Source organism: Fulmarus glacialis, unplaced genomic scaffold, assembly GCF_000690835.1.
Source record: "Fulmarus glacialis isolate BGI_N327 unplaced genomic scaffold, ASM69083v1 scaffold20061, whole genome shotgun sequence".
NCBI classification, from domain to species: Eukaryota; Metazoa; Chordata; class Aves; order Procellariiformes; family Procellariidae; genus Fulmarus; species Fulmarus glacialis.
Genome location: NW_009191259.1, coordinates 1,071 through 12,732, shown reverse-complemented (window position 1 = coordinate 12,732; position 11,662 = coordinate 1,071). Strand labels below are relative to the sequence as shown.

Below are 11,662 nucleotides of genomic sequence, written 5' to 3'. Positions count from 1 at the left end.
GGAAGCCAGAGAATCTCCACCACTGAAGGCTACGAACAGCCTTTGCCAGCTGATCTGTCCCAAAACATATCTTGTGTTTCAGAGATCTAATTCTGTAAGGCAGGCAGAAAGTAGAGGAAAACAAATATGGAAGTGATAAATAAAACCATTTTTAAAGCATCCACATTGCTAATGTGGCTAAGTCATCCTGACATAAGGATGTTATTTTCTTGCTATGACTGTGGTTTCATATGCAGTTCAGTCACTTGCTTTTTGATGTGTTTGAAATTTTCCACAAGGGAAATCTTTGATTCAACTCCCCCCACCCTCACAAGATTCAATACAAGTGTTATTTCTTCTCTGTATTTTCCTTTTCTTCTGTGATTTTCCAATTTGCAAGAAAATATCCTGGACTGATTGAACAGACATTAATTACTGTTTATAATCTGTTCCCCATCCATTTCACACTGTTTTTTTTTTTTTTTTAAAATTTTTGCCAAAAAGGCCAAATGGAAACGTGTGGCCAGCAGGAGTAGGGAGGTGATCGTGCCCCTGTACTCGGCCCTGGTGAGGCTGCACCTCGAATACTGTGTTCAGTTTTGGGCCCCTCACTACAAGAAGGACACTGAGGTGCTGGAGCGTGTCCAGAGAAGGGCAACGAAGCTGGTGAAGGGTCTGGAGCATAAGTCTTATGAGGAGCGGCTGAGGGAACTGGGCTTGTTTAGCCTGGAGAAGAAGAGGCTGAGGGGAGACCTCATCGCGCTCTACAACTACCTGAAAGGAGGTTGTAGCGAGGTGGGTGTTGGTCTCTTCTCCCAAGTAACAAGCCATAGGACGAGAGGAAACGGCCTCAAGTTGCGCCAAGGGAGGTTTAGATTGGACATTAGGAAAAATTTCTTCACCTAAAGGGTTGTCAAGCACTGGAACAGGTTGCCCAGGGAAGTGGTTGAGTCACCGTCCCTGGAGGTATTTAAAAGACACGTAGACGTGGTGCTTAGGGACATGGTTTAGTCGTGGACTTCGTAGTGTTAGGGTAACAGTTGGACCTGATGATCTTAAGGGTTTTTTCCCCTAAATGAGCCTGTGATTCTATGATTCTATGATAATAGTTCGTCTTGAATACTCTTGAATGGGCAGCACAAATTACCTGCTAGAATTTATATGGAACCTGGAGGAAGCCTGAACTACTTGCTTATATCAGATCCAGCTTTTAAGTGGTGCATTTGCCAAGATGAATCCTGCACACATAATATTTAGACTAAAACTTCCCTTACTAAGGATCAGATTTTTTCCAATTTCATTTCCTACCTAAACTCTCCATTCACAAAAAGTTCCATCTTACAGGCACTGGCCTAATGCTCCTTCCTTGCCTCACACAACTCCAGAAACATACTTTCTCTTCCCAACATCCTTCTTTCATTCCAGCATTGATCAAATGTGATTGCACTTAACCTGCTGGCTCCTGAAGCCACTGTGACCCTCTGCGAGATGGTCATCAGGAGAAAGGGATTTTTCACATTTTCACCTGCTGACCGTCTTTCTTCCAACTCCCTTAACCTCTGCTAGGTGGATAATTCAAGACTACTTTCAGAGGACTACACTCAAAATGATTTTTTTACTCCAGTTTTTCAGGTACATTAACAGGAACATGAAAAGCTCTAATGAGGTCTAATTAGACATCACATATACCAGGGAAAGCAGTCCCTAAAATGAACTGCAACCTGCTTAGTTAAAGAGACATAAGGCTCAAACACTACTTGTGTTCTAAAGGGAAACTGTTAGTTCCCTGGCTATCCAAACTTGCATGAAATCTTAGCAACAAGATAAAGTAAATTCTGGTCTTCCACGTTTCCTTACTAGGTCAACTTTCCTCTCTATAGTGCAAAACTTTTTGGCAAGCATAGTAACTTCCCAGCTTTTGCGTGAAACGTAACTTACTGAAACATGTTATCCAAACACATACATACAAACGCATGCATCTGTATGAGACATCTGCATGTAACTGGTAAGACCTACAAACAGCTGTAGAATTGGAAAGTCTGTACATAAATATTTGTTAGCACAGAGACATGAATTACTAAAGATGTATATTATTTTTTGAGATTATAACAAACATGGGCAGTAACTCAACCTAAGATTCCAATTTTTTCAATGTATTCAACTCTTCCAATTCTTCTGGGTTTGGTTTCTACCACCTACCCAAATCTCATCCATAAAAGTGAGCACATAAACCAAAAAACCTCAGTCTCCCCAAAGTACTGCTATGGGGAAAGACTTGCCAAGCCAACCTTACTTCTGTTGGATTCTCAGAGTCCTGAGCAAGGACTGATCCTATTCCACATTCTCAGAATATCAAGCTTTGAAATAGTCAGAAGGCTCTTGATCCTTACCCTTGCTAAGGATAGACTTTTGACACAGCAGTAAGTGCACATTAGAGCCTCCCTTCAAGTGTAGACCAGAAAGGTATTGAAGACAAATCTCTACTGAGGCTGATGACTACACAGAAGCACTTCTAGATAAGCAAGTCCTCAAGCTGTAAGTGTTTGGACGATGGCAGAGAGAGTATTCAAGAAAAGTATTACATATACTTCACTTCCCCTGTTTATACAATCTCAAAATCTTCATTTTTGGCCACAGTAGGCTAGATAGGTCTTTTTTTGGAGTAACCCAAAAAAAACCTGCTCTGGCATTCTTCTGAGTAGCCCTCCTTGTCAATCACTATTTCTGCTATTCTTGTTTCTCAGTCTTTACTTCTGTCCACTTTCTCCATTTTTACTTTATCTTCTGGTTTTTTCCTCCCATTTCTTTACCTCCTGTCATCTAATCCCTACCTCTGATCTCCTCTGTATTTTTGTCATGCGGATGATACTGATCTTTACATGCTGCAACTTTATTTCACGCTTCAGGCAGAGCAATAGGACACATGTATTCACACTCCAAGATCATTGTTTCAAATCCATCTGCAGACTCAAAGACAACAGCTATTTCATTCAGATAGCATTTTCTTCAAAAGACCGAAATAATAATGTACTTCCCTTTTAAAAAAAAAAAAAGTTTGCACACATTACCTAGGCTACAAAAATAAAGTAGTCAAGGAAGCAGGCTATCAATCATGCAGTTTACATCTTTGCTTTAGAGACAGGAAACATCTCCAGACAGCAGGACTATGGAACAGCAGACATTCATTACTTCAATAAAGATAATCTACAGGTTAGAGTATGCAATCTCTGCAAAATGGTGACAATCAAAAACATGGCAGGGCTGATTGGGAAGGAGACAAGAAATAAAACAAGAACATGCCTTCCAGTGTGCAAGACCAGAGGGAGGGGACAAAGGAAAGAAACAGTACAAGACTTATTTCCCTTCCCTTATCTGAAAGGAACTCTCCACATAAAAATTTCAAGTAGTCCACTCATTTTCAGGACAGAGGATTACACAGCAACACATTTCTAAGCATTCAGCTCATGCAAAACACGCTAATACCAATAGAAGGATCATGAGCAGCAAAGCAATGCCAGAAAACTGGAATTAACCTACTTCAGATGTTGACATAGGTGACATCAACATCCTATACATTCAGGATGTATCGGAACAAATATACTATCCCAAGTCATAGCTATCGTGGAAAAGAAACTTCCACATACCTACTTGTTTACATATGATTGCTCAATTAAACATTTTCAAACCAAATTCTTTGTAGCATGTCAAAAATTCATCTGATCAAAAATTAGGATTTATTTCCTTACAAAGTCAATGAGTTTGACGTCTTTCACTTAATAGTATAGGCCTCTAGCTGTGTTTATATTACAACACTACTCTATACTCAGGCTTAAATGGCTTTCCTGGCAAAAAAGGGGTTTAGATTTGATGACAGATTTATTCTAAAAGCAAATTTCTTCTCTTCCCTACCTCTCCAGAGAGACTTCAGTAACAATCTGGATAGCAACCAAAATCTGTATAGTACTACCACTGAGTATTAATATACTAAATTCTCCCTACTATAAAATTAGGTGATATTTAGACCTTGACCTCTATAAAAGTGCTTAAAAAGGAACTATCAATTTGTATTAGAGTAACTACTTACAGGCATAGACTGCCACCTAGTGATTTTCATTATATAGGGGAAAAAAAAAACACCAAACAAACAAAAAACCAAACAACCTCCCTCTTCCAGGAGAGGAGAAAAAAAACATTCATTCCTTCATATTTTACATCAACATATAGAAACAACCTCATATTATGTCACTTGTATCTCCTATATATGTTGATGGTAAACGCAGGAGGGGAATGGGGAAAGAAGAGTCAGTAAGTGTATGTAATCTTCTTTGTACAGGTAAGATCCATGAGATTGCTTGTTCATCGATTCTGTGTGAAATTCCTCCTTATTTTACATGGACTCTAGCCTTTCCATAAAACAAGCACTGCATCCAGAACTTACTTAATCTCTAAGACAACACTGATAGACAGCCACACCCCTCTCTAAATTTTTGATTCCTTCAATTTTTGCGCTTTCAGTCTTCCCTGGTTCTCCTCAGCATTGTAACTATGTTTTCAGTACGTCCTCTAGTTCATCTTTGCCATTCCCTCTTCAGCCACTGCCTGTTTTCTACAAGATTTCACTATTAGTGAAGAAAGAAGCCAAAAGTTGCCTGTGTCATCTTATCTGCCTTACAAAGTTGAATTATCATTATGTGAATGACTCCTAAATTCACCTTGTATCTTTAGACTTCGCTTTCTTTCCAAACGTGTATTTCAGATATTGCCTTCATTTACTTATGGGCACCTCGTCATCAGCATAAAGAACTCATTTATTTTTCCTGTCATGCCTTCTCCACTCCCTTCTCTCTCAATCGCTATCAACATCTTCAGTTCATTTCTCACCTAGACCTAAATCTCAGAATCTGCGAGACAAATGGATCTTAGGAAGACCTTTCTATAATGAATCTGTAAGACAAACTTGTTGGGGTTTTTTTAACCCCAAAACGCTTTTCAAATTTCTCCTTCTCTTCCAGCTAACACACTTTTCCTCTAGCAAATACACTCTTTGCAAAGCTCCGAATTAATGTAAAGAGATAGTTTCCCACCTTGTTAATTTGATCTTACCAGCACTTTATGTACCCACCCATTTTATTTTACAGTCACATGAAATAAGAGCAGTACTTAGTTTTTCCTTATCAAATCTATCCTCTTATTCACCATAAAGAGGTCAGTACCCTTTTTGATCAAATGGCAATACCAGCTTTCACTAGCCCTTGTTCAACATTCATTTAAGTACTTCCACAATTTCTCATGTTGCCTCTCATGCTTTAAAGGAGTTCTTTTCAAATATCCCCAAAGTCATGTCATATCTTCCTCAAAAATCTCATTAAAAATCTTTGTTGTTATAGCCATAAAATCAATCTGATTCTAGCTAGGCTGCTGATGTGCTGTGACTGTTGCTTACCATACTGACTAACAGTGTAAATAGTTCTTTCCACTCCCTCAACAGCACCCCTGCACTCAGGACAGGGGCTATCACAGAGTCTTTGAACAGCACTGGCACTTCTGAATACACCATCAATAAAATGCTACTACAAGAATTAAATAATGTCTTCCCTTCATTCCAATATTATATGACTTTCTTACATCAAAGAAAACCAACAAATGACTTCCAAAGCAGCACCCGAACAATATAAAGTTTGTTCCTTTTGTCTTTTGAAGTGGAGATGTTCACTAAAAAACAAGAAGGTTGCTTATGGAGCCATCTGCTCCTGTTGCTTATTTCCCAAATGAAGTCTTCTGTTGCCCGTGCTTCCAGCAACCAACTGCTGTCTCAGAGGCTTCGTTTTCACATGAAGTCTAGTAAACAGAGTTAACATATAACACCAGTTACAGAATTCTAACTCAGCCTCAACATGCAGCAGTAAAGATCATTGCTAATAAAAGTCCTATCCAAACTATTTGAACATTAACATATAAACCAGAGACTGAGAAAACATCCACATAATAATTGAATTAGAGAAACAAGACAACAAAATATAGTTATGTTTCTAAAATTTCTTAGAAGTATAGTCTTCCTCCTCTCCCTTTTTTGGTTCACTCCAAAAAAGTGGATCTTGGTGATCTCTCAGATGGCAGTAACTCAACTCCTCCAGATGAGGAAAATGAAATAGATTTAATCACTCGCTGCAAGTGGTCCCAGTCATCTTTGTGCCTTGAAGAAAGTAAGCTGCTAAAACTTAACATTTTATAACCTCTTCTTCTGTTTAATAGTCCAGCAGGGGAGACAGCAACTGCCAAATTAAAAGCTATCAGGTTACTGTATCCACAACTGGTTTCCAAGACCTGTAAACTGCTATGTACTACCTAGCGTGCCATACATGAAACTGATTCTTTTTTTAGCATGCCAGTAACAGTACTTCTCACAGCAAAATGGGCACTTAATGAAACCACACCAAATAGATAACCAAAGAAGAAACTAATTGGAAGAACAGTGAAAGACTTTGAAAAGTCTTCTAGATTTGCCAACCAGTGGTGGTTGGTGGTTAACCAGGTGGTTAAATTCTATCTGTCAAGAACTGTGAAGGTGACACTTACATGCTTGTGCAACAACATACAGTCTGAAAGAAAGTCTTTTCATTCCCCCCACCTTTCTTAGAAGCCATTGATACTCAGCTGTAGCAAACTGTCCCCCAGAAATAGTGGAACTAAGTTTCTTCCAAAAGGAACACAATATATGGATTAATTCAAATCACAGATCACACAAGAAATTTTTAAAAGCTCCTGCAAGCTTTAAAGAAATTCCCTATTTAAAACTTACTTAAAAAATAAGTTTTAAAAAAAAAAATTCAAAAGTTCCTGCAAATAACTATTTTTCCTCTTCCACTGAACTCAACTTAACTGTCTGAGATATGAGATGATCAAGTACCACCTTATTTTTCATATACTTTTGCAAACCTGTTTTTCCTATCTAGTGATAAAGGCTACTTCTAAGATTCTTTGAGACAAAGGTTGTACCATTTCCCTGAATGCCTTCACGTGAGTCTCCCAAACAAGTAAACCAATCACATTCTAGATGAAGCACAAGCATAGCTGTAACACATCATTTCTATATTGGCTTCCCAGGCCATGCTAGAAAATACTATATTTAACAAAAGAGTTTAAATCCATTTGAATGTAATTCCTTCATGGTTCTTGACAGATAGGACCAAAAAGCATCACCATGTATTGTTGCTAAGAGGCTTTAATTTAATTACAGTACTTAAATGGGGCCACAATGATGAATATCTGATCCAACTGCAGTTTAAAAAAAAATGAAGTTATATTGATAAAGTTAGTTGAAGAAATAGAAGACTCCTGAAATTACATCAGCAAGTTTCAAAAGCTTTGAAAGCTTACATAAATAGTAACACATTCAAAACTTTTTCTATTTTCAAGGACAAAAAGGAAAACAGAAGTTCATTTACAAGGCTTCTCTCCCAAGTGTTCTTCTCTTCTCCCACAAACCATAGAGGGGTACAAAAGAACAGAGATGCTAATATGAAAATAATGTCAGATTTAAAAGTTAACTTACCATATTTGTCTCGCAAGCCAACTGTACACCTGAAGACTCCACCAAAGGCCACATCTTCACCAAATATTACTGAAAAATAAGAACAGTAGAGGCGGCTAATGTTACTCCAATGCATCTTACTTTTAACAAAATGTTTCAAAGGCTTTTATATAAGACATAACATAAGTAGCACCTAACATTTCATTTTACTTGAAGATTTATCTAGACCTAAGCGTTTCTCGTGCACAGCCTAACTTTAACAAATAAAGAACCAAGCTTAATGAGGAATCAGTACAGCAACACAACTATGTCTCAAAACAGAATTCATGAAACTGATTCAGCTATGCTTTCCTTAAACCATCTATTTATTTTTTTAAAATATTCTATAATATCACAATATCTAAATCTAAATGAGTAAAAGCAATTCCAAGAAACAATTACATTCAATCACTAAAGAGTCATTGAAGTTATGTGTTCTGCTTCAACCATTGGCATTCTTCATCCACAGATTTCAGTAAATGTGGTGTTTTGAAAAATGTCATATTGAAGTTTTCTTCAAAATACCAATCCAACATGAAATTTCAAACCTTCTCCAAACACACTTGCCAGATCCCTGAAGAGTGACTTCAGAGGAACTCCTCTACAGAAAAGATGGATATGTAATAACCAGGACAACTCTCGGTATTCCACACTACCATCCTTATAGTGTGGGTGATGTAGCCAATAAAGTTTTATCACTAAAAGTAATTGCCTTTAAAATTTAGCTTCATATCAACTAATCTGTTTTTTTTTTCTTTCTTGAATTTATGGAATGATGTCTAATTTTTCTTAAAACAGTTTTGTTATTTAATTCACAGAAGGAAGTATTGCCCATTTCAATTTTTTTAAGCATGTAAGAGATGTGCAGCAGTACCACCAATAGCAGCTCACATGAACTGGGGTCAGTTCTGATAATTCCCAAATTCCTCAATACTCTCCATATTCTAAAGGACACATAATAATGAGCTAGCCTCCTTGCCTTTCAAATATTATTTTTATTCAAATAAAATACGTTTCTGATTGGAAGGACTAAAAGGGATTAACACACTTCTGCCAATCATATTAATGACACCACTTAAAGAAAAATAACTTGTATAATGATGTAAAACCAATGCAGTCATGGAGTATATGATTGAAGTATGTCCCCAGAACATCTCTCTAATTCATTTTTAATATTGTTTGCTTTGTTATGTACTTAAAAACTTTATAAGATCTTTCCATTACCATATGGCTACTCACTTTTGAGCCAGCTGGCATATAAAAATCCTATTTAATGCTGGTATCAGCAAACTTGCGTGGATTTACTCATTCTGTTCAGTCACTGAAAATATTTTCCTGGACAGATTCTATTTCTCATCAACACAAGTATGAGGATTTCCACTACTTAAACAACAGTGGCTAATTCCCATACAACTAAAAACATATGAAGGACATGCTTTCTATTGCAAGAAGTACTAATTAATTCAGTAAGTAGGGCGATACTGACAACTCGCATGTCTGGACTGTGGAACTCCAACATGGTCTTGCAAAAGGCTTTGCAAAGATCCAGCCCTGCAAAGCTGAGGAGCAAGACTGGAACCTTAGAGCAACTAAAAGGCTGACAATTATACATGAGTTTAGGTTCCTGCTGGACTAACATTCTACTTACTTTTATATGGCTGATTCTACAGAAATGGTACTAAAATCTGTTCTTGGTACTAATTTACCCTCTGTTGTCTAAGTTTCATTTAATAAAGGTGATTACAACACAGCTGTAGATTCAGAGGAAATGTATACAGGCATAGTACTGGACAGACAACATGGAATTTGTCCTAACAGATTAGACGATTAGTCAGACTTCAAGTTGAGCAGTGGTTCAAGCAGTGCCAAAAAGAGTTACTAACACACTAGAAAGACAAACCAAAAAATTACACAAGATCATACAGCTTTTGTAGCTGTGTTCATTACATTAAACATCTCTTTCAGATATCTGGCCATCATCACGCTTTTGTTATGACCATAGAAGCAACAGACCTCCTGTTATGTATAAGAATTAAAAGTGGAGTAAATTTTGTGCAAAAGAGTTTAGGATAACCCTTTTAAAATCAAGCTATGATGAACTAGCTTCTTCAAAGTTATAGGTTATCCAGACTGCAAAAGCCTAGAAAATCTTACATTGCCTATGCACAACAATGAACAGAAATCATTAAAGCTGGAAAGGAATTTTGGAGGGCAGGGAAGGAGAGAAGGGAGAATGGACAGAGTGAGGAATATATAGTCTCTAAAAAATACCACTTTTTGAGCAGAGAGAGTTGAAGGAATTAAAAACTAAGATTTACATTTTAAAAACTTCTTTACTTACTGGTGGGACTCAAGCTGCCCTTAAGTACAGTTCACATCAGTAATATCAGAAGCAGGTCAAGCAATGTATCTTTCTGTCCCAACTTTCAAGCGAAATACACCCAGCTAATACAGAAGACACAACTGTATCTTAGATTACATAATCCATTAATAAACACATTTTTAAGTTTTGTTTGAGACCAAAGTGTAGAAATAACTTATTAGAGAACTTTAAAGGCCATAAGAAATGCATTTATTATTGTACACAAATAGGCAAAACAAAATGCAATTTATACAAAGCAAAACACACTAACAAGTATAGCATACCTGCAGTCGGATCTTTGGCTAAAGCATTGTCCAAGGCACTTGTTATGGATTGGAAGAGATTCATCTTCTGAGTTTGCCCTGTGTGAAAGTGATTATTTAGCCATTTAATCTGGTTCAAAACACAAAGTACATTAGAAAACACTGGTGCAAAACATGACTAAAAACTCAGTTAACCGTCATAAACAAGATCCCTGTTAGGAGTACCCAAGACTCATTTGCTGAGTAAACTTAAATTATGGGATAGATGAGATTGAGCATGGTATACTTTGCAATCCCAAGGACTATAATTCTACTACCCTGCATTCAACCTTTTCTCAAAAACTATGCTCTAAGCTAGAGCAAATGCAGCTTTGCAATGCTTAGTCAAACACTAGGAACAATGACTAATACAACAGTCTTTCAAAGGAAGAAACCATAGTAAAGCATTATTGTTTTGAGGATTGGGATCCTTTCTGCTAAGATTCACCAGATCTTATCAAGCTTACTTCATCATTCTTTAATTTTTTTTTTAAAGCTTCAGCTTTTCCTATTTACAGACACCTATTATTATCAGAAGTTTTCTAGACTACCGGCCTGCTCTCTGGACTGCAGTTAGAAAGTGTCAGAAGCATCAAATCCATACTCCAAAGAAAGAAAAACTTGATGCTGAACAGCTATACTTAAAATGGGTAAAGCAAATACACCAGACTGCTGTATTAAAATCTTCTGCAGCACGGATTGCAAGAAAACCTTCAAAACCAAGAAAGGCTACCCGGGTGCCCTTCTTTATTCCAGCACTGCAAGGAAAAACAAACAGGCCTGAAAGTAAAGATGGCACAAAACAATAGCCTAGTCCCCACTACTGTGACCAACTCAGATTCTCCAAGCAAATAAAATAATGCCTTATCAGAAACTGAATGAATAATAAATTGCCTGGCTGGCATTTGGTAGCTCTTTAACTGGCAAAACCCAAAACCTCTAAGTTACGACTAGGAGCCACAGACCAGGAGAATACTACCTACCAGCACACACAGCATGTTTAAAAAAAAAAAAAAAAAAAAAAAAGGTGATGGTTAGGTGAAGATCCCAGACAAACATGAGAACAGGTGTTAGAAACCAGAAAGGAGAACTACATTCTGTTTCCAGTAGCTACAGTATCTCTCAACAACCATTCAGCTTCCCTTCCTCCTAAATTGTTAATTAATGTCAGCATTTTTTGTTAAAGACTCATGTCATGCCACACCAGAGCTGAGGCATTCCTACACGTTCCTGTGCTTGGTAGCTTCACTTGTTACACTTTACATGGCACTTTAAGAAGAGGAAACTGTAAAAAAATTGTTATGGGAACTGTTCAAATTATATAAAAGCTACAAATAATCAACATTTACAAATTCAAGGGAAAGAAAGCTGGGGAACAGCAGTTGTTTCTCTCTTTCCCAAGTCATCCGCATTAGTATTTAGGTTATATTTTTCACAAGATACAATCCT

General features: G+C 37.2%; 1 protein-coding gene across 1 annotated transcript in view; it reads right to left on the bottom strand.

The window, feature by feature from the left end:
• Nucleotides 1–10,268, bottom strand: part of BCKDHB (branched chain keto acid dehydrogenase E1, beta polypeptide) — a 23,359-nt gene extending 13,091 nt beyond the window's left edge. The window contains exons 1-2 of the mRNA XM_009586627.1: nt 10,196–10,268; nt 7,532–7,600 (exon numbers count right to left, since the gene is read on the bottom strand). Of these exons, the coding sequence (XP_009584922.1) occupies nt 7,532–7,600; nt 10,196–10,259 (133 nt within the window). The 5' untranslated portion in view covers nt 10,260–10,268. The remainder of the gene's footprint in view (nt 1–7,531; nt 7,601–10,195) is intronic.
• Between the last annotated feature and the right edge of the window lie 1,394 nt (nt 10,269–11,662).